This window comes from Leucopleurus acutus, assembly GCF_964270905.1.
Source record: "Leucopleurus acutus genome assembly, chromosome: 17".
NCBI classification, from domain to species: Eukaryota; Metazoa; Chordata; class Mammalia; order Artiodactyla; family Delphinidae; genus Leucopleurus; species Leucopleurus acutus.
The window spans coordinates 51,285,385-51,308,895 of record NC_139159.1 but is presented as its reverse complement, the minus strand read 5'-3'; the positions used below and the strand labels follow the sequence as shown (position 1 = coordinate 51,308,895).

The following is a 23,511-nucleotide window of genomic DNA, read 5'->3' as shown; positions in this document are numbered from 1 at the left end:
ACGACGTGGACAAGGGTTTCCAAGAGAACTGTTGCAGAAATGGTCTCCCGGCACTCACACTTGACCTGTCCCCACCACTTCTCCGACGTGCTTGCCCCAGGGACATTAAACACAGACCCTGATTCTTGCTGTTTGAGCACCTGCATCTTGACTGATGGTGTAGGAGGATCAGATCACAGGTCCCCAGGTGAGGGAGGCTTGGGTTTCTCTAGACACAAAGGCCTAGAGGCTCAGTCTATGAACAGAACCTTAAACGGACCTTCAGAGCTCCCGAAACCAAAGGAGATGCACAGGGCAGCCTTACAGGAACATAAAGTTAAAACTGCCCGCAGCACTTTGGCTGGAGCCAAACCTACATCCTCCTTGAGGCTTGCGTTTGGGGATGTGGTGGGAGAAACGGCTCCTTGCAAAGTGGAAGTATCGATATCCTTAAGGTCTAAGCTGTCACTCACGGATGCGCGGGTTTTTCCTGGTGGGCCACGCCCTGGTGTGTGTGAAACAGATCGGTCTGTTTAGTGCAGGTACAGGCTGCAAACACTTTCAGAGCAGTTTTGAGGATATATCCGTTACCCAACCGATTTCTAACAGTTTCACTCTCCCTACACCTCTCTCCCTCCACGTTCCCCAGTCCTCTAGGATAGACCAGAATGTTTCACACAAAAAAGAACCATCTGACCCAGAGAGAGGGGTCTGGGGCAGGCTGCTGGCGCCAATATTTGCAAAGCGTCCTCCTAGTTACTGATTATCAACCTTTACCATCAGGACAATGGTCAAAGTCGTTTGTAGGAAGGATCGTTATCTGTTGTGAAGAGTATTCATTTTTCTCTCTTGCTAAAACGTGAAATTTGCTAAATTTCAATGAATTTATGTTGACATTTAAAATACGTTTTTTAGATATCCAAGCTATACACGATTATAGACAATTGGAAAAAAATAATAAGAAAGTAGAAAGAGGAAAAGTATTACCCATAATTCCCAGTCAGTGACAACCAGTGTTTTGGTGTATTGTCTTTATGGTTTTCATATGCTTTATTTTACATAATTGAGGTGGTATTGTGCATGTGTGTATGAATGTGTGTACCTGTATTATAAAGGTTTTGTAACCTGTTGTATTCAGTTATAGTACATGCACTTTCTGTTATCACAGACTCGTCATTCACTAAGTGCATTGCTGATGGCAGGGGACCTGCTGCTATGGCTGACCATCAGTCACCAGGCCCACTAGCATTATTTCCCCTCATTATTTCCCTTTCTCTGATCAGGGTTCCAGATCAGAAACAGCCAAGAAGCGGGGTTAGAGTGTTGCCAGGACAGGACATTCCTTCTCATTCTCAAGCTTATCTGTGCGTGCCCCAAGACCCTGGGAGGGGGTTCTTAGTTTTCTATCTGTTCTCGGCCATTCTGGGATTCCAGTGTGGAGAGATTTACGATTCCATACTTAGAAGGCAGGCTTTTGTAGCGTATTATGTATAGTCTGTTCTCACCATCTGAAAGAACTTACCAGTTGATTCTCTAGGCGTTTCTGTACTTAAAGGTTGTCAAAACATTAAAGGAAAACATGTTTTTCATGAGCTTAGGATCACAAGCAGAAAATGATATGGTCCGAGATAAGGTCAAAGATTTAGCAAAGACTAAATTCACGTGGAACATTAAACAGTACTCACAAAAGGGCAAAGTCTACTGCAGAATTGGTTGGTTGAATCCCAGGACATCCCCATCTCACAAACAGATGAGGCTCCGTAAAATGGAACCAGCCAGGTAAATACAGATAGACCTGAGCATTAAAGTATTGGCCTGAGTTCTGAAAGAAGGGCGTTGTGGAGTCATTTTGTCCTCTTTTCTAGAGTCTTCATAATTCCCAAGGCAATGTTGATGGAGTTTCTGGTTTGGGGAAACAGGGACACAGAAGTCTTTTGTAAATGCTCCTCATATTATACACCTAACTTGAAAAGCATCTTATGAATACTATTGAGTAACATTTACTTTATCAAGTCCGTGCTGTGTACTAGACACTGTGCTAAGCTGTGCGTTGTCTTCCAACAATCCCAGGTGCCATTGTCTACTCTTTGCAGTTGAAGAAACTGAAACTTAAGTCACTTGCCCAAGATCACACACCTGGTAAGTGGCAGAGTGGCTCTTCAAATTCAGGACTGCCTGCCATCCCTAGAGCTCTTACCTACTAGGTTCTCTTTCTTTCTGAAATGATGATTGAAAAAAAGTCTAATGTTTAGATTCGTCAGAATGGCAGTAGGTAGATGAAAAAGCTGTGAATGTAAGGTGTGTGTTACTGTGAGATGTCTTTTGTCAAAGACAGAGCAAAGTCATCTTTCAGAAATACACTAGCCCTTCTTTACCTTCCCAACACTGTAGGCAGTTAAGTTTGTCAAAATAAATACACATCTCACCGTGTGGGTTTGTGAGACATTTATACATGCATTTATAGCCACATCATCCCTAAGGCTACAGAAATGGGTACCTTAAGTACAGAAAGCTATAAAGTAAGAACGATATATCATGCTTTCAGGAGATGGGCCCCAAAAGGTTAGACCAACAGCTGTGTGCTTCCTGCAAGCATAATGCTAATCATTTATAATATCTGACAAACAGAAGGGATACTATTTGTGGTGTTCTATGTATTGATCACTAGACTGTGATGGACCCCAGTTTTAAAAATGAAATATAGGTCAACCAAAGGTTACATATTTTGGAAATCTAATTCATGTCAGAGGTAGGTTTAAAGCTTATAATTGATTTATTAATTACAGGTAAAAGCTTTCCATCTGATGTAAGTAATGGAAATAGCATTCTGCTTTAAAGAAATCATATTTCATTTTGTTGGTCTAGACTAGATGTACAGTGGTCTTCCAGTAATTCAGTATCCATCGTGAAAGACAATAGGATTTTTTTATTCAAATGGGTATTGAAAATGAGATAAACTTGAAGGAAATATGACTTTGCTTTTACTACATCCTGTGATAAGAGAATGAATTAAAAGAACTTGGCCAGTCTTCAAATATATGTATTTGTATTCAGACATAGATACAGCTTGGAGTGGGTGGACTCACATTAAAAACCTGACAGCTGTCAGTAGCTGGCAAAAGGATCTTTTTTTTTTTTTTTTTTAATTGAGAAAATGCAAAACACTTTTTTTGTGAAGGACAAAAAGTCCTCAAAATTATCGAGAGAGAAGATTATACTTTGCTCTGGAACATTTTGGTAAAATGCCATGGAGGTGATTACTTACAATAAGTCAGTGGAAGGTATATGATTAAGCACATATTTATGGTTGTATTTATAGAGCTTCCTCACCTGGTAGAAGAGCTGTGATTCAGAGAGCTTGGTTACAAACCAAATCCCTTTTTCCGTTTCTTGCTGGAGCTCCAGGATGGTTTTCAGAAGCTGTGCTTGCTGACTGCATGACCTTGGGCAAGTCACTTCCTCTACTGGTATTGTCAGCATTTCCATATCTGTAAAACAAGGCAATAGTTAGAACATCTCGGATTAAATTTTTTTTTAAGTAATGAAAAATACATATATTTATCATTCAGGAAAATGCTGGAGCATTATATTCACTTATCATACATAGTTGAATGAAGACACTGCTTTTTTTTAAAAAAAGGAAAATACAGAAGAGTATAAAGAAAAATAATATCTAAATCATCTATAATTTCAACATTTTGCTTTTAACATTTTCCTTTCAGATTTTTCTTTTTGGGGGCACGTATAAACATTTTTCCTTCTACTAAATGGTGCATACACTTTGGAATCAGCCTTGTTCGTTAAACCTTTCACCCGCGGCCTTCACTGCTGTCAGAGAACGTGATTTCTGTGGCCTGTTGACTTCTCCGAGGCTGAGTTCCAGATCTTTCTCTCTGGTCTTGTATCTCTTCCGCATCAGGCTTCCATTTCTGCCCATCTGACAATGAATGTCCCACAGGCGCCTCAAACTTCAAGTGCCCAAGTTTATCCTTCTCTTCAAGTGCCCGACCCATTTTTCATCCTCTGTTTCCCCAACTGTTAACAGCTCCGCTCTCATCTTGTTCATGTTGGACATTTTGGTGGCTTCCAGCTTTTTTGGCTTGTGCATACCAATGTTGTGACGTAATTTATCACTCAGATTCCTCATGATTGACGTAGAAATCACCTCTCAGGGTGAAATGCCTGGGCCAGTGAGTGTTAGATCCATCCTAAAGGAGTCTAACACGTACATCCAGATTGCCCTTCAATTTATGCCCCCCTCCCAGCAATACATCCTAATTCCCATCTCACTGCATCCTAGCTAATTGTGGATATTTACTTTTTAAAAATCTATGCAAATTTAATAGGAAAAACATAGAATTTCTTAATGTTTTTAAACAAGCATTTCTTTAATTGCTTGTAAGGCTGAGCTTTGAACATTCTTGTGTAAATAAGTTCCATGTTCCAGCTGTAAGAGTGTATAATTCTGTGATTTCCTTCAGTGGCTATTTACTGATTGCAAAGTTAATCTTTGCACTAATCAGAGGAAGAAAATAAAACCATCTCAAAGGTTAATTTGAAACCACTTGATATTAAATAGGGCTTTGGCCCTATTGAAGGTATTGTGTGTTAGGAATCCTTTCACTGAATTTTACAGAATCTGGGACTTGCCTTCTTTCAGTTTTCATACTTGAGTTTTGCATGCTTTCCACTTCCACTGCTTGTTTTATCTGGACTGCATGCCTTCAGTGTCTGACAGAGGTAGTCAGGATTCAAGGTTTCCTTGACGTTGCTGTCGGGAAAGAAAAATTTTTCCTCTAACCTCTTATGTTTAGTTTCTGGGGGCCCACAAATTAAACTGACAAAAGACAGATTCACAAGAGAAAAGACAGATTTTTAAAATTCATGTACATTCAGTGCAAGTTCACAGAAAAATGTGCTTCAAGGAGGCGGTTAGAATTTGGGACTTCTGTATCACCTTAACAAGGGAAGGGGAGGGGAAGAAGGGCACTTATGGAAAAACAAATGACTTTTAGGAAAGACCAGTGGGTTCTTAGGGGAATAGCTGGAGATACGATAATTCATGACGAGGTCTATTTAGGTGCAGTGCAGGCTTCTAGTCTCAGGTGGTAAGAGTCATCTTCCTGGAGAGGCATTTATGACAATTCAGTTCTTTCGAAAAGCTCTGCTTTTAGGCAGGTAAGGGAGTTCAGGAAAAAAAGCCTATTCTCAAATGCCTGCAGCTCAAAATGATTTTTATGCCACAGTGGCACATTCTGGACCTTGTCACTGCCGTCTAATATGGAATAACCTTAAGCCAAGGAATTTCCAAGTTGATAGTTACGTTCCATGAATTCAGTCAACAAGTAGCTCTTGGAAACCCACTACGTGCCAGGCATTATGGTTGGGGTTATAGAGATGCAAACTGTGGTCTTTGCTCGCAATGGCAGACAGACTGGAGGTATATAGGGTTCTAATTTATCTTGGCTTTAATAATAAATTATATACAGTGGACTTTTGGACTTGTAGACTTAACTTGGACAATTTGTGACTATTTTTGAGTGAACAGGTTTTGACCTGGCATTTTCCCTTGTGCTTGGTCACCATTCCTAATTGCTGGCATCGCTGGGCTGCATTTCTAATAAGTGAGCCTCTGCCACTCCCCAGAGCCTTCTCCTCAACACCGTCTTGTGCTTTTATTCAGATGTCATGTAACAGTTGAGGGAGGACACTGCAATTTTTCTGTTATGTTTCATTGCATCTAATAGAGGAATTTCACGTTATAGTGATAGTCATGAGTTCCTGAGCCCTGAGGATCTGTTCACACGTAAAAGCTTAAAATAAAACAAACCATAGTCTTTTCTTAAAAACAGGAAATTATTGGAGGCATAGATATAGAAATAGACTGTAATTCTGTTTTGTTAAAAGTCCTGGTTAACGCTGATTAGGTAATGGGCTTGGGACAAAACTGAGCGTTCAGCTTTCAAGTGTGCTCAGAGTCTACATTCTACAGTAACATTTTCATAGAAGGATTTCAGAAACCACACAGCCAGATAAAAGTTCCCTAGACCCTGCCAGTGTGCAGCCACGGTTAAGAGTCACTGAACTAGGTAGAGAGGGGACAGGGAGAGAAGAGTGTGGGTGACTTGTCTCTCTGAGGTGGAAAGGAACTCAGATCGTGCAGGGCTTTATGGGCTGTGTAATAATTGTTTTCTTCATCCTGAGAGCAGAGGGAAGTCAATAACAGATTGGAAGTGGCCCAGACTAGCTGGTCTAGTCTAGTCAGAAGATGAGGGTGGCACAGGGCAACGGAGGTGCAGATGCAGGAAGTATGGAGACTCATGGAGTATGTAGGGGAGGTGATAGGTTGCTGATGGATTGGATTTGGGGATGTAGGGAAGGGAACAGGTAGACGTCAAGGGTGCCTCTTGAGTCTGTGGTTTGCACAGTGGGATGGGTGACGGTGTGATTAATGTTTCACATTTGGGGAGGCAAGGAGTGTGGAGAGGCACTGTGGAGGACATCTTTACAAAGCTGGATATGCTTCTAGAGTTGGAACGTAAACTGGGATCATGAAGTTTGTTTTCATAAGTCTTAGTGACTATGAGAAATCTGAAAATTCAGCCACGTGTTTTTCTCCCTAAGGCTCAAATGTACTGTTGGATTTCTTTTTGTTTTATTTGGGTCGAGCAGGTCCTCTGATAAATTTTAGTGAAACAAAGTTACTTGTTCTAGGATGAGCTTAGAAATGAAAATTCAGTGACACCATAAAAGGAAAGAAAATCTTTGGGATGCTTTCAATAATGATTTACAACCTAATACAGTCTTAAATAAAATCTTGTGTTCTGTCATATTATGACCCCACTTTTGGTTAAGAGTTTATCCCAATTTATGTTCTATCACGTTTCCACCTAAGACAGCACATGCTCTTTTCCTCTCAAGAGAAGGTTTTAGACAGATTGGAAGATTTTCAAGGGAGAACAGCCAAAGTAATTAGGAGCCGAAAGAACTGATTTATGAGCCAAGATTAGAAAAGGCAAAGGCATTTTGTTTGGCTGACTGACAAATAAAGGAGAAGTCAATCAGCAATAAATACAAAGGAAACAATTAGGTTTTGTATAAGAATATGAAAGAAATTTTCACCCTTTACTGGTTCCCCCTCCCGTAAACTCTCTTCATTCTTCAGACGTTGACCCTGGTGAACACATTGTGAAGTGAATCTAGAAGCATCTGATGTTGAAAGCAATTCAATGAATACTGAAAATATCCAAGGTGGGCTAGGAATGAGGTGTTCGGATGAGTTGGTTTGCTGGATAAAGTTAATTATCCCATGGCTAACAAGTGTGTGAAGGCCAAGAAGCACTAATATGGGCCTTTCCTTGTAATAACTCTTTTAGGGGCGCATTATTTCAATGACAGTTGTCGCAGTGATGAACATCACGTGAGCTTAATAAAGTTGCGTCTCATTTGTGAATTTACAATTTATAATTTGATGGGACTTGTTTTGTCTTGGTATGGCTTTGGGTTTCCTAAATGCTTGATTCATTTTACCAACGTACGCCTTTCTCCAAGTAATGATTCACTGATGACCCGGGGCAACAGGCTGGAAGTCAGATCACACTAAATGGAAGATCGGATAAGGGGGAATGGCCTGCCTAGGGTTGAGGCCCAGAGTAGGCTGAATGTAAGAGCTCCTGCTCAAAGCTGTGTCCTCCTCCATGTTCCCAGTCGGAATTCACCAGCTGTGTGACCCTGGAGAGTCATTTGACCTCTCTGAGCCTCAGTATCCTCAACTGTAAAATAAGAAAAGCAATTTCTACCTCTCAGGACCATAGCAAGGCTTCATTCAATGAGCTAATGTGTGTAAGATGCTTAACCCAGGACTGGGCATTTGAACAAGCTCTTCTTTCAAGAGGCAGATACTTCCCGGGAGGGGCAGGTCTCCTTCACAAACCTCCTGGTGTCCCCTCTAATTGGGATTACAGAACTGCAGCTCTGGCACGTGGCTCCCTGGATCCAGTGGAAAGAAGGGAACATTTCAGACCTTGAAATAATAGTCAGGGGTTTGAGATAACTTGGGGCAGCCAAGGGACCCTGGGTAACCAGAGAGAACCGAAGAGGCAGGAGGAAGAAAGAGGTTCAAAGGAGGCTGGGGCGCTGACAGTGCCCGGCCACTGTTTGCCAGGTCCCAGGGTAGCAGCCAGGATCCCTGCGGCAGGTGGATGGATAAAGCCCCAGGGGTTTGGAAAAAGACAGGTTCCGTTATCAATCCACTGCCTAGGATTGGCCCAGGCTGTCCTGTCCCAGGCACTATAGTTTTTCTAGATCTGTTCCCGTTTTGAGGGTGAGAAGAAGGAGGAAATTAGGGAGGAGAAACAGAACGAGAAGAAACCAAAGAAGACAAGTGGCTGCTCCTTTTCTGTTCATTAGGGAGATAGAGCATCTGGGATAAACCCTTATTTATGGGCTTTTAAATGATAGCCCCAGGAATTTCAATTTGCTGTAGTTAAAAAAAAAAAAAGTGGCCATTTGACCATCACATCTTCAGTCTCATAAGAGGCCCATCGAAGTTGAACTACTTAATTTATATGGCATGTACATGCATACCTGGATTTGTATCACATATATGTAAACTCTTTATGTTTTCTTCTTTGGAAAGTTAGGCTTTGTTATAGAAAATGTAGCAACTATTGAAGAGAAAATGTAACTAGAGGAAAATTAAAAGGATCTGTAGTCACTCCACCCAGAAACAGCCAGTGGCTCAGACCTGTTTTGTTTTCTTGCTAAGGGTTGGTATGTTCTGGAGCATGTCGCCGTGGCTTCTCTCTCTCTGGTTATTTCCCCTGACCTTGGGACCCCTCTGGCCTCCTCTGCAAGGTGACTGCCACGTCCTTCTGCGTTTGAGTGTTCGTCAGCATCAGGGCTGCGTTTCTCTGTCTGTAAACACACAGAGTGGACATGTGCCCGAGCACCTCATGCTCAGGGTGTCCACGGAATTCATGCTCCCTCCAAAGACCAGATCGGCTGCCCTCCTCTGGCCCCTCATCTGCCACCTCTCAGTCACTGCAGTCAAAATCAGCTCCTGGACTCCCGTCACCCCCGCAGACAGCCAGCCACTGCCTTGCCTTCTTCTGGGAACCATTGCTTCACACATCCCAGTCATCTGTTTTTAAAGTACAGTTGGTGTACGGTAGTACGTTGGTTTCAGGTGTACAGCACAGTGAGTCAGTGTTTTTGCAGATTATACTCCATTATAGGCTATTACAAGATAATGGGTATAATTCCCTGGGCTGTACAGTGTATCCTTGTTGCTTATCTGTTCTATACATAGTTGTTTGTATCTCTTAATCCCATACTTCTAATTTGTCCCTCCCCATCTTCCTTCTCTCCTTTGATAACCACAAGTTTGTGTTCTCTAACTGTGAGTCTGTTTCTCCTTTGCGTGTACATTCTGCCCTTTACCACTTTTCTGCTGATGCTTCCTCACGGACCCTTTTCTCAGAGTTTCCCCCCTGCTGTCAACTGTTACTGAAAGCACTGGCTCTGGAGCCCAATGACCTGGGTCCAGTCTTGCCTTTGTTATTCTCTAGCTGTAAGGTGTGGAGAGTTACTTCACGGTGCTGTTCTCAGTTTCCTCCACTCTAAAAAGGAGTTAACAGTGCGACCTGCTGCAGAGCTCATGAGATGGTGAAAGCACTTAGAACATCAGTGTAGTTCCTGGCACATAATAAGCGCCCACTACGAGTTAGATACTATTACCCTTATTGGCAACTGCACATTTATGTCCTAATGCTAATTCAAATCCCAGCTTCCTCTGAATTCCCAGGAGTCTTTTCCTCTTCTAGGGAGCTTAGCAATTTTAACTTCCCTTTAGCAATTCCTATATCACATTTACTATGGAAGTGTACTTGCTACCTATTAATACCATCTGATTATTTTATTATAGTTGTTTGTGCCTGTTTCTGTCTCCCCCTCTAGACGGTCTGATTATTTGTGTGTGTCTGATTGTTAGTGTGTCACATGGTGGAGTGGCCAGGTGAACCACTGGGGGGTCCAGTTTCTTCCATTTAGTCCCTTAGTCCTTGCTCTGTACAAGATCAAGAAATGGGCAGTGTCAAAACACAAGAAACTGGTGATGTTGGTTGCTTCCTGGAAGTCAGAATTGGAGGGAAGACTTTTCATTGCATTGTGTGTAACAGCCCACTCACTCCCTGTAATGGCTTACTTGGGTAGACAGTTTTTTGGTAATAATTTTATTAAGATGTAATTGATATACAATACCAGTTAGCCATTTAGAGTGTACAGTTTAACGTTCTTTCGTATGTTCACAGAGCTGTGCAACCATCACCACAATCAATTTTGGAACATTTTTATCTCCCCAGAAAGAAGCCCATACCCTTTAGATAGCACCCCAACTTTCCCCAAGCCCCCTGGCTCCAGGCAACCACTATTCTACTTACTGTCTCTATGGATTTATCTCTTCTGGACATTTCATATAAACGGAATCATATGATATGTGATCTTTTGTGACTGGATTCTTTCACTTAGCATCATGTTTTCAAGGTTCATCCAAGTTGTAGCAAGTGCATCAGAACCTCATTCCTTTTTATGGCCAAGTAATACTCCATGGTATGAATATACCACGTTTTGTTTATCCATTCGTCAGTAGATGGGCATTCGGGTTGTTGCCACTTTTTGATTATTATGGATAATGCTGCTCTGAATATTTGTGTACAAGTTTTTGTGTGGACATGTTTTCATTTCTTTTGGGTATATACTTAGGAGTGGAATTGATGGGTCCTATGGTAACTCTATGAGGAACTGCCAAACTATTTTCCACAGTGGCTGCATCATTTTATTTATATTTCTACCAGCACTGTATTTAGTTTCCCCACATCCTGCATGTGATAGACATTTAATATGGAAAGAATTGCTCTTTAAGCTTGATCTTCTAGTTCAGTAGACACTAAAAAAGTACTTTCTTCCGACACTTTAATTAACAGCACTATTAGCAAAATGCCCTTCAGCCTCCAGGGGTACCTGTGAGAAGACATTTTAGAAGGAAGAAAGTGAGAAGGTTAATCTGCATTCAAATAAAAATATAGAGCCTAAGGAATTTTTTCTGGCATTGTCATTATACCAATAGGGATTTCTTAAGAAATGCAAATATGTATTGTTTTGCCATGCATAAGGCAATTGTTATCTAAAGATAAGGTACAGGATCCTGTATAAATAGTGAGATTTTTGAGAGCAAAAAGAGTTGGAGTGAGACCAAGTGACTTAAGGAAAAATAACAATCCGTTGAAGTAAGCAAGAACAAGGAGATAGAATGGAGCTAATGTAGCAGCTGGGACCTTGGGAGCACTCGGCATGTCTGGGGGGCTGTGGGTGGGGGGGAGGGTGACAGGGGTGCCGACCTGGGAGGGAAGCTGGTGGCACTCCCTTCTTTGTTGTAACATGACCATGTTTCTGGTGGTGAGATGAGTCCATGTATGAAAAGCGGGGAAATGCCTGATTCTAAAGCAGTGGAGCAAAGGCTCATCACTCCTTGTGGGCTGAAGCTTAGGAAGCACTTACCATGAGTCAAACAGGGTATTAAGCACTTTATATACGTCACCCCAATTCAATCCTCCCAACAACCCTATGGTTCAGGTACAATTACTGTCCTCACTTTACAGTTAGGAATCAAAGGCACACAGAGGTTAAGGAATTGCTGTCTACACTCGCACGTTCATTGCAGGATTATTCACAATAGTCTAGATATAGATAAGTTAACGTGTCCATCTATGAGTGAGTGGATAAAGGAAATATGGTGTATGTCTACACTGGAATATTATCCAGAAAGAGGGAAGTCCTGCCATTTGTGACAAAGTGGATGGACCTTGAGGACATTGTGCTAAGTGAAATAAGTCAGAGAAACACAGATATTATATGATCTCACTTATATGTGGAATCTAAAAACGCCAGACTCAGAGAAACCAAGAGTAGAATGGTGGTTGCCAGGGGCTGGGGCGCATGGGGGGAATGGGGAGCTGTTGATCAAAGGACACAGCCTTCCAGTTACAAGATGAATAAGTTCTGGGGATCAAATGTGCAGAATGTACAGAACAATACTGTACAAGGAAAGAAGGAAGGAACGAATTAAGGAAGGAAGGGAAGGAGGAAGGATGGAAGGAAGGAAGGAAGGAGGGAAGGAAGTGGTTAAGGAATTGCTCGGAGTAGCTGACAAGTGCTGAATCTGAGCTGTGCCCTGGGACCGATAAGCCTCTTTGGTCGGCGCCCTTAACCAGTGCACTACTATATCCCTGCCTATGGTTTTTTTTTTTTTTTTCTCACCTACATTGTCTGAACACAGCAGTTAAAAACACATTGAACCATCTTTTAATCTTAGTTTAAATGAAATCAAAGTCAGTAATTAGTCAATGATTTAATAACTTAATAGTTTTTAATCCAGTTGTAATGTAACGTAGTGTAATATGCCAGGGGAAATAGAAGCTTCGAGGCAGATCGTGCAAGGCCTTGTAGATCATGTTAAAAAGATTCCATGCTATTCCAGAGGCAGTGAGAAGCATTCAGTTTTAAGTCTTGGAGTCAAGGGGTCACGTCTGTGCTTTGGAATTTCCCCCTAATTGCAAAAAGGGGTTTGCATTGGAGGAAGTAAGAGCAAAACTGGGGACATAAAGATCAAGCTGAGGGGTGACATTAAGACCAGAGCATTGGAGATGGATTAGAGGGGACAGCTGAGAATTAAGGAAAGATTAAGGAGTCACCAGTTGGTTGTGGGGAATGAGGGTCAGGTGGGAATCACGTGAGTCTCCCAGGATTCTGTGTGGAACACAGTGTAGTTAGAGATACAGTTCACCAAGATTGATTCCAATGAAGTGGATTGTACAGTGATGTTTTCTTGAGAAGAAAAATGTTTGAATCTTCTCCGTTTTTCCATTTTGGTTTTACTTTACAGCCTTCACTGTTTTCTTTGGTCAAAGCCGTTTTCATTTCATCAGACGTGTCATTCTTTTTGCAGAAGCAATTCCAGCTCTTTTAATACTTCAGACTTTAATTTATGGAACATCTATTCATGTCTCTCTAGGTCTTTTAAACAGGCAGCATCTTTGTGCAATTTCCTGGACCCATCAAGTTTGCCCAAGTGCTTGCGAATGCCTGTTGTTCAAGGGGATAAATGACTCAGCTAGAAAACTGATGGCTAACCTGTTGAAACTCTTTTGTGATTGCAGGCTGCCCTGGCAGGCGGCACCACCATGATCATTGATTTTGCCATTCCTCACAAAGGCCACTCCCTCATCGAGGCCTTCGAGACCTGGCGAAGCTGGGCTGATCCCAAAGTCTGCTGTGACTACAGCCTTCATGTGGCGGTGACATGGTGGAGTGAGCAGGTGAACCACTGGGGGGGCCAGTTTCTTCCATTTAGTCCTTTAGTCCTTGTTCTGTGCAAAGGTCAAGGAACAGGCAATGTCAAAACGTAAGAAACTGGTGATGTTGGTGGCTTCCTGGAAGTCAGAGTTGGAGGGAAGACTTTTCACTGCATACTCTTTTGTACCATTTGAATTTTAAATCATGTGAGGTATTATCAACTTAGAAAACTAAAAAAAAATTTAAGGCGTATGAAAGTGGTAGGATAAATCCCTTATACTCATTCACAAAAGACTTTCCTAATATTTAATTCATGAATTGTAAATACTTTAAATGTAATTTTTTTTTTTAAGTACTGGACTTCTCAACAATGCAGGACGCTTTTAAGCAGTGTTTTCCCACAGATCGAAACTTTAGTTACAAATGTTTTTAATATCTGGGAAAAAACCAAGGAAGGGACAGACTGGGAATGTGTTCAAGGCCTTCTCCTAGCTGTGCACTAACCTGGTGCTCTGCTAACATCAACACCTGGTCAAAGCATTTCAAAACAGCTTACACAACCTTCCGTATCTGCTAATGATTTAGGTCATGGCAGAAATGATAACATGATTCAGACAGAAAAGACAGTTTTGAGAGATGTTAAAATATGTTTATTTTTTTTCCCGTGAAAACATGTATGTGTACTTTGGAAGGAACTTTGACTTGTGGTTTAAATCAATAACATGTTTTTCCACAATGAACTTAATTCAGAACTCGTTTTGCCAGAAAGGGCTCATGGGATGACTTTATTTGAAGTTACCATGTAACTTATGTCCCTCCTTCCTCCCAAAATTTGGACTGTAGACACCAAGTTAATATAAAACAAGTAATCAGTCTTTAACAGATAGTTCAGCAAACGTAATAGCAAGGTTTATAGTCCAGAGAAAAAGTTAATTTTTCCCCAGAAACGCCGTTCTAAATGAGGCATCTGATCTCTTTTGTGCTTTTAGGGTCTTCCTACCTTCCTACCTTCCTTCTTCCCTCCCTCCCTCCCATCCTTCCTCTCTATCTCCCTTCCTCCTTTCCCTTCTCCCTTCCTCCTTTCCTCCCTCTCTTGTTTTATAAGATAGAGCAAAGGTGAAGATGTTTGCCCTTACCAGTGTTCCTCACACTTTAATATGCAAATGATTACCTGGTGAATATTGTTAAAACACAGATTATGTTCAGTAAGTGTATTACTTTGCTAGGGCTGCTGCAACAAAGAACTACAAACTGGGTGGCTGAAACAGCAGAAGTGTACTGTCTCACAGTTCCAGAGGCTAAAAGTCTGAGATCAAGGTGTTGGCAGTGTTGATTCCTTCCGAGGGCTGTAAGGAAGAATCTCTTTCATGCCTCTCACCAGCTTCTGGTGGTTTCCTGACAATCTCTGGTATTCTTTGATTTGAAGGAGCATCACCTGAATTTCTGCCATCATCTTTACATGATGTTCTCTGTGTGTGTGTGTGTGTGTGTCTGTGTCTAAATTTCCCCTTTTAACAAAGACACCAATCTTATTGGATTATGGTCCACCCTGCTGACCTCATCTTAATTACATCTGCAATGCCCCTATTTCCAAATGTTGACCTGAAACAAACAGACTGCTGGGTATTTCTCCAGCAAAGATGGGTTTATTTGGGATCAGCAGAGAATTGCAGTGCAGGGTCTGCAAGCTTGGCGAGCCACGTGCAAGTCCCCGCAGGGCAAGGGAAGGAGCAGGCTTTCCTCGAGGGGGAAAGGAAGCTGGGGGGGGCTGTAGTAAACAAAGAGTCCGTGACGTTTCATTGGCTGAGTCCTTGCCAAGAAAGGAGTCTTTTTTTTTTTTCCCCTGTGTTGACATGCAGGTGTGAGAGCTCCCCCTTCTGGTCTCCCGACATCCGCTTAACTGAGGTTTCTATTTATTAATTTTTTACACAAGCGAGGTCACATTTGGTACTGGGGGTTAGGACTTCAACATATGAATCTGGGGGGGACACAGTCAACCCATCGCAGTAGATCTGGGGCAGGGCCTGAGATTCTGCATTTCTAACAAGCTCCCAGGTGACACTGATGGTGCGAGAGCAGTACAGTCTAGTGAGACTTACCCATGGATACGGATGTGGATGGCAGGGATGTTTAACGAGGCCACCTTCAGAAAGGCTCTTCTACTCAGGGAGTAATAGGTATTTCATCTGAGCAATGCAGATCATAACTCCCTTTGGGAACCCCATCGTGTGAATATTCCAACAATGTCTAAAGCAATTTTTTTCTGACTATAAAAGTAATAGACTCATGGTAGAAAATATGAACTTATAAAGAAGCTTAAAAAATGAGGCACACTATCGCAAGTCCTGCCCTTGCTGTCGTCACTTAATGGATCTTGGAACCCATTCCATCATTTCAGTGATGCCATTCTCAGCATTTTGGTGTTTGCCGTTCCTTTTCATGCGTTTATTCATCCAACAAAAAGCTACTGAGTGGCCACTATGGACCAGGCACTATTCTAGGATATAGCAATGGACAAACTGTACAAAGGCCCTGCTCTTACGGGGTGGAAATTCTAGAGGAGGAGGCAGGCCATCAACAAGTAACTATATTATATGCCAGGTGATAAAGCGCTATGGAGGAAAGTAAGGAAAATTAGTAAAGGAATAAATAGTGGTGGAAGTGAGTAACTTAACATGTGATATTGTCATTTTTAAAACTTTGCTGATTCAGTAGGGAAAAATTGCGTTGTTTTATTTTGTACTTTTTTTTTTAAAATAAATTTATTTGTTTATTTATGCTTGCGTCGGGTCTTTGTTGCTACACGCGGGCTTTCTCTACTTCTGGTGAGCGGGGGCTACTCTTCATTGCTGTGTGTGGGCTTCTCATTGCAGTGGCTTCTGTTGTGGAGCACAGACTCTAGGCATGTGGGCTTCAGTGGTTGTGGCTCGCAGGCTCAGTAGTTGTGGCTCGTGGGCTCTAGAGCACAGGCTCAGCAGTTGTGGCGCACGGGCTTAGTTGCTCCGTGGCATGTGGGATCTTCCCGGATCGAACCCATGTCCCCCGCATTGGCAGGTGGATTCCTAACCACTGTGCCACCAGGGAAGTCCCTATTTTATACTTTTTAATCAGTAGGAAAGTTAACATTTTTTCCATGTTTATTAGTCATTTGTATTTACTGTTTGAACTGTAACATTTTTTACCTAGAATGTTAGGGTTTTTCTTATCAAGTAGAAACAGCAATAACTCTTTTAAAATTTTTTCTTAACTAAGAGCTATAATCCTATGTCTGTTATATATTTTTATGTTTTGTCGTATATTTTTGTTTTATATTTTATGTTATATATATGTATGTGTGTGTGTGGTTTTTTTTTTAACATGTAGAAATTCAAGCAATTTTATTTGATCGTCTTCTGACTTTTCCTTTGAAGTTTTTAGTCTTTGTTGAGACTAGAATTGGACCTGCAAGGGCAATTACTAAGCTAGTTTTGATCTTAACTTGTCCCTTACCGTTGGTGTGATGTTGCGTTTTATAATAAGAAATGCATATCTGGTCTCCGTCCCCATTTCTGGCACAGAGCTCCTAAAACCCTTGGAATTTCCTAAGTGATGACAGCAACAAAGGTGTCTTTTATTATGGTAAAGAGGTGATTTTTAGACCCCACCTAAAGATGGGGACTGATTGCCCCAGGAGCCAACTGTATTATTAGAGGGTTGAAAATTTCAGTCCCACCCAGCTGACCTGGAGGGGAGGGGAGAGGGGCTGGAGGCTGGATCAGTTGCCAGTGGCCAATGCTTTAATCAATCATGACTGTGTAATTGAGCCTCCGCCACAACCTAAAAGGATAGGATTTGGAGAGCTTCCAGGATGCTGACCGATTGAAGATTTGGGGAGAGTGGCGCTCTCAGAGAGGGCATTCAAGCCCCGTGCCCTTTCCCCATTCCTTGCCCTAGGACATACCTCTTCCATCCAGATGTTCATCTATATCCTTTATCGTATCCTTTTATCATAAGCTGGTGATCCAGTAAGTAAAATGTTTCTCTGAGTTCTGTGAACCGCTTTAGCAAATTAATTGAATCCGAGGAGGGGGTTGTGGGAAGCTCTCACTTATAGCCAGTTGGTCAGAAGTGCAGGTGACAACCTGGACACCCCATAGCACTGAACCCTTAACTTGTGGAACCCAGTGCAGTCTACCTGGGGTGCAGGTAGATAGTGTGAAAATTGAGTTTAACTGTGGGATACCCCCCCGCTGGTGTCTGGAGAGCCGCTTGGTGAGGGTGGGGAACCTCCCCACCTCCACACATTGGAACCGGTGATCAGAACCTTTTAGTTGGCAACCCAGAAGGCTCCTGAGGCTTCTGACAGGTCCAGAGTCACTCAACTCCCAGGAGCTGCCAGTGGCTCAGTCTGCATCTTCCACTACCTGCATCTCTGAACTCATCCTGTAGGTTTCAGATCTGACCCCAAACCCTTACTTCACATTAGCTCTGATTCCTTCTAGAGACACAATTGCCTCTGTTGCTGCCAGTGGCTTCGTTTTCATGTTCTAGAATAATTTCTTCTCATCAGGAGATAGATGCTGAGAATTTCGTAAAGTATAACAGTGAAGTATTTGGGGGAAATACTATTAACTGTTTCATGATTTAAAGTATTGTAGGGACTTACTTCCCTGGTGGTCCAATGGCTAAGACTCTGCACTCCCAATGCAGGGAGCCTGGGTTCGATCCCTGGTCAGGGAACTAGATCCCACATGCCGCAACTAAAGATCCCGCCTGCCGCAACTAAGACCCAGAGCAGCCAAAATAAATAAACAATGTTTAAAAATAAAAGTATCGTAACAACAGCAGTTCATCAGATGAAATGAGGTCTAACCTAGGGGAAAGATCAAGACCTTCATTACATGTTTCTGGAGTCCAACTGATGTCCTTATTTTACTTCACTTTCTTCTGAATGCAAGAATTTGGAGAATGCTGATATTATCTTTAAATTAAAGAGTGACATTCTGCTGTGGGTTGTGTGCCCTTTTAGGTTAAAGAAGAAATGAAAATCCTTACCCAAGATAAAGGTGTGAACTCCTTCAAGACGTTTATGGCCTATAGAGATCTGTACATGCTGAGAGATGTGGAGCTGTACAAGGTCTTCTCCTGGTGCAAGGAAATTGGAGCCATTGCTGAAGTTCATGCAGAAAATGGAGACCTAATTGCAGAGGTAAGTAACTGCCTTCCAGAGCTTCCACAGAAATGAAAATGGCCATAACTTAGGGTGAGGACGACTGGCCCCAGGTAGGTAAATTCCTTTAATGGATTGGAAGAAAGGAAATTCAGAAACTGATTTTATGTGGCTTGGAAACGCTTGACTTGAATTACTTGACTTGAATTATGTCCGGCTCTGAGTTTTTTGCAGGTGGCATATGTATTGGAATGAGGAGTTCCCTTTTTCAGATCAGTTATTAGATCTCAGACAAGGTTTATTCTAAAAACACAAATATTTTTCTTTGTGTCCCCAGCATTTTTTTTTTTTTAGGTAGCTCAAGCTGCTGGTTCAAAATGCCAAAGTGTGGACATCGGTGAAATCTGATGACTAAAGCAGTGCATTAGGTAGCTGTTTAAAGCCCCATTCTTTTCAGAAACTGGGTATTAAAATGTGCTGTGGAGGAATCTAGATGATATTTCTCATGTTAATTCCGTTATTAATGCCCAAAGGGTACACCATCTGCAAGATTTAAAGAGCTGTCTCTTACCCTTTATATTAGCTGATCTTTCTGTCTCCCTGGGCTCAGTTCCCATTAAAGTCAGTGAGATGGAGGCCCCGTGGCCAGGATGGGGGATGGGCGGTGGGCAGGGGGGTTGATAAGAGGAAAGCATGAGCTGTAAGCTCAAACACACCAGGTTTAAACTGGACTCTTCCGCGTCCTAGCTGTGTGACACCAGGCGAGTCATTTTGACACTCTGAGTCTTGACTTCCGGACTTTTTTGTAAGGAAGGAATAACCCTTTTGGAGAGAGGAAATACTGGTCTAATATCACTCCGTGGATCGGGGAAGAAGGCAATGAAGAGAATGAATCAGTAAAACATAGAACTAACTACGTAATCGCATGAGTCGCTTCATCAAGGATATAATATGGGGGACTAGAATACTTTGTTTTATTATATTTTGTTCTGAACCAATAAAAAGTCTTAAATATGGACACTACTTTTCGAAGACTGTGATTAGAACAGACCTCATATCTTTGTCACCTTTTCAATCAAAATAATTTGATTGTGAAATATGTATATGAAAAATTAACATATGCTTTGAGAGTAGTAGATTATTTTTACCCAAAACACACACTGTCTAAGCACACATTCACACCCACCTATACCTAATAGATCTAAAATAAAAGCCTGGCAGTGCATTCGTTTCACAACAAAATTGTAGGAGTTGTCGTTAGGAAACCTTTCTCACCGGTGTGTATGTTCCTGCTGCCTTTTTTAGGGAGCAAAGAAGATGTTGGCTTTGGGGATAACGGGTCCTGAGGGCCATGAGCTGGGCCGCCCAGAAGCGGTGGAGGCAGAAGCCACGCTGAGAGCCATCACCATAGCCGGCGCCGTGAACTGCCCTCTGTGCGTGGTGCACGTGATGAGCAAGTCCGCAGCAAGGGTGATAGCAGATGCCAGGAGGGATGGTAATTCCTGAACGGTAGCCTCGCTTACAGCTAGTACTGTTAGCTAAAGTGTAAGGTAAAATAACGCCAACCCCTGCTTTTGCTTATCAGAAAGTTGCCCATGAATTCCCACAACTTTTCTTTCTTTTTTATTTTGAGTTTTATTTTTTTATACAGAAGGTTCCTATTATGTTTTATACATATTGGTGTATATATGTCAATCCCAATCCCAACGTTTCTTCCTCCCTTTTTATTAGCATCCTTTCTGTGTTCTCGCAGCCTTACACGTCTGTCTGTTTCTGCCCTCTTCGGCCGCAAGCCCCGCCCTTCACACCACTAACTGCCAACTCTCCAGTGAACTTTACAGAAGCTTCCCTGGCTCTTAGGCACCTCCACTAGCCCTTCCAGTACCTGAATCAGGGTCAGGCAGGGCACACAGTAGGTGCTCCACAAATTTCTTTTGAATCGAATTGATTCATCTCACAGCAACGTGATTGTTGGCGCGATTGAAGCAATTATCCAAATAGTGTTTTTATGACAATTATTTTAAGATTTTTAAAGCAAAGTTATGTTTACTCCAAATTGCTTCATTGCCTCACTTCGATAGTGTAATTTTATGTGTAAACAGTCATCTTAAAAGAAGGAGAAAATCTCCTATTTTTGATAAGAATTGAACATGGAAATAATTTTATTCATTAGCCTGTACTGGGAAAGGAAGAATGAAAGACAAATAAGGTGTGTTTTATTCAGTAGTTTAGACCCTCCTGGGATGTGGTAGTCGTTTCTATCTCTCTCACTTTTAGGAACCCGGATGATCAGAAATAGTTGTGTAAATCATCCTGGCTGTTTGTTTTTTTAACCTGAAACTGGCTGCATTTTTATAACATCGATCTTAAAAACTATGAAAATAGATTTGGCATGTCTATAATTGACACTAAAATAATTTTTTTCAAAATTGCTTCTTGTTGCTTGAGTTTCAATAAGGATTTTGTGCAAGCTAAATGCATTTTTAAATGTAATCTATCAGTATCATGTATTGAGTCACCTCAGTTTCACACAGGAGTTAATAAGGTCTTACTACCAGCCATTTCTGGTTGCTTTTTTTCCCCACATATAGTATAATTTCAGTGTAAAAGAGCACACCACTTCAAAAAGAATCTGTACTTCAATTTTAAGTTATAGCTTTAGGTTTTGCCACCAGATGGCGCTGTTGCTAGCTCTGTGAAATTGGTTTTCTCTATTTGCTTTGCAAGTGGTGTACCGTGTCCCATAGCCTGTCAGTCAGGTCCGTAACGTCAGAATATGGTTTAACAAACAGCAAAATCAGCAGAAATGGTCAGTCTTAACCCACCAGCAATCTGTGATTTTGCCGGTTCTGTCAGGAAACAGTTTCTCGATTTGAGTATTTATTTTGCATTGGGATAGAATTCCATTAGCAGTGGAGTAAGTCTAGGGAAGGTTTTAGAATGTAAATCGTAGGCAGAAAACTATTAAAATTAAATATGAATATTTTAATTTTATTTTAAATTATTTTTATATATAATTTTATATTTTGAATATGGAAAACACTTACCTGGCCCAAAAGTCAAAGTGATATATTAAAAGATATATTCTCCAAAAAAAATAAAAAAATAAAAGATATATTCTCAGAGATATCTTGCTTCCTTCCCTAGCTTCTTCATCACATACCCATAAGTAATTATTTTTATTAATTTATTTCTGGCCTACCCTGTAGTGTTTCTCTTTATGAAAAGGGAACATATGTATATTCTTATTTCTCTTTCTTTCCTACTTGAAAGGTAAAATCCATAGTGTGCTGTATCTTGTTTTTTCCTACTTGAAAATATGTCCTGAAGGTCAGCTCATATTAGGTACAGAGAGCTTCCTCATTCTTGTTTACAGGTGCAGAGGATGCCACTGTATTTGTTCAACTAGTCTCTAATTACGGATATTTGGGTCGTTTCCAGTCTTTAGCTGTTACAGATAAAACTACAGTGATGTCCTTTGCCTATGCTATTTCATATTTGTGGAAGGTGTATTAGTCTCCTATTACTGCTGTAACAAATTACAGCAAACCTAATGGCTTAAAGCAACACAAATTTATTATCTTACAGCTCTGGAGGTCGGAAGTCTGCAGTCGGTCACACTGGGCTGAAACCAAGCTGTTAGCAGAGCTGTGTTCCTTCTGGAGGCTCTAGGGGGTATGCCCTTCCTTGCCTTCTCTAGCTTCTAGAGACCACCTACATTCCTTGCTTCCTGTCTCCCTTCCTCCATTTTCACAGCCAGCAATGGTGGATGGAGAACATTGCATTATCCTGATCTCTCTTCTACTTTAAGGGTCCTTGGATGACATTGAACCCACCTAATTAATTCAGGATAATCTCCCTATCTCAAGATCCTTAATTTACTCACATCGGTGAAGTCCCTTCTGCCAAGTAGGGTTAACATATTCACAGGTTATGGGGACATCTTTGGGGCACCATTATTCTGTCTCCCACAAAAGCGTAGCCTCAGGGAAGAGTCCTAGAAATGAGAACCTGAGAACCTGGAAATGGTTCAAAGGGCAAGTGCATATCTACTTTTTGGACGTTGCTAAATCCCTTTGCAAAGGGGTTGTAAACATGAAATACTTAAAACGTCAGCCCAAATGCTCTAGTTGAGTCAGATTTACCGTAATAACACTTGTGAAAATACTCTAATGTGCAATCATCAGAGGCAGCAGAGGTCCAGAATAAATTATCAAGAGATTGTTCCATCGCTGGCATGTGACCTCTCACAGGTGGTCAAGCAGTGTCAGTCCATTCACATGGTGACTGCATCAGCTAATCCAAGGGCAGGTCCATGGGGAGCACAGAGTGACAAGAGCGGTGGACACACTGAGCTTTTACAGAAGATTACTCTGTACGCATTTATTTTTTTATTTTTATTTTTTTTAAGTTATTTTTTAAATTTATTATTTATTTATTTAGGCTGCATTGGGTCTTCGTTGCAGTGTGCGGGCTTCTCATTGTGGTGGCTTCTCGTTGTGGTGCACGGGCTCTAGGCACAGGGGCTTCAGTAGTTGCAGCACGCTGGCTCAGCAGCTGTGGCACGCAGGCTCTAGAGAGTGTGGGCTTCAGTAGTTGTGGCTCGTGGGCTCTAGAGCACAGGCTCAATAGTTGTGGCACACAGGCTTAGTTGCTCCGTGGCATGTGGGATCTTCCCGGACCAGGGATCGAACCTGTGTCCCCTGCATTGGCAGGTGGATTCTTAACCATTGCACCACCAAGGAAGTCCCATGTACGCATTTATTATCTAATGTAATTTCTGAACATAAAAGAGCAAGATACATCGATTCATTGTTATCTTGTTTAAAGAAGAAAAAATTCAGCCTTATAGATTTGTAATATGAACATCTGTAAATACCTTTGCCAGCCCATTCCATCATCTAGGGCCTTGCCACTCAGAGTGTGGTCCCTGGAACACAGTGCTGACATCCCGTGAGAGCTCGTTAGCAATGCAGGTCCTTGGACCCCATCCCAGATGCACTGAATCAGAATGTCCCCTTATAACTAGAACC

The 23,511-nt window shown here is 41.7% G+C and overlaps 1 protein-coding gene across 5 annotated transcripts in view; it reads left to right on the top strand.

Moving 5' to 3' along the window:
- The window catches only part of DPYS (dihydropyrimidinase), a 151,242-nt gene that overhangs the window by 848 nt on the left and 126,883 nt on the right, over window positions 1-23,511 (top strand). For 4 of the 5 annotated variants that reach the window (XM_082859109.1, XM_082859110.1, XM_082859107.1 and 1 more), the window contains exons 2-4: window positions 13,194-13,352; window positions 18,338-18,517; window positions 19,784-19,973. In XM_082859109.1, coding sequence (XP_082715235.1) covers window positions 13,194-13,352; window positions 18,338-18,517; window positions 19,784-19,973 — 529 coding nt within the window. The remainder of the gene's footprint in view (window positions 1-13,193; window positions 13,353-18,337; window positions 18,518-19,783; window positions 19,974-23,511) is intronic. The other variant, XM_082859111.1, reaches the window with a different exon arrangement.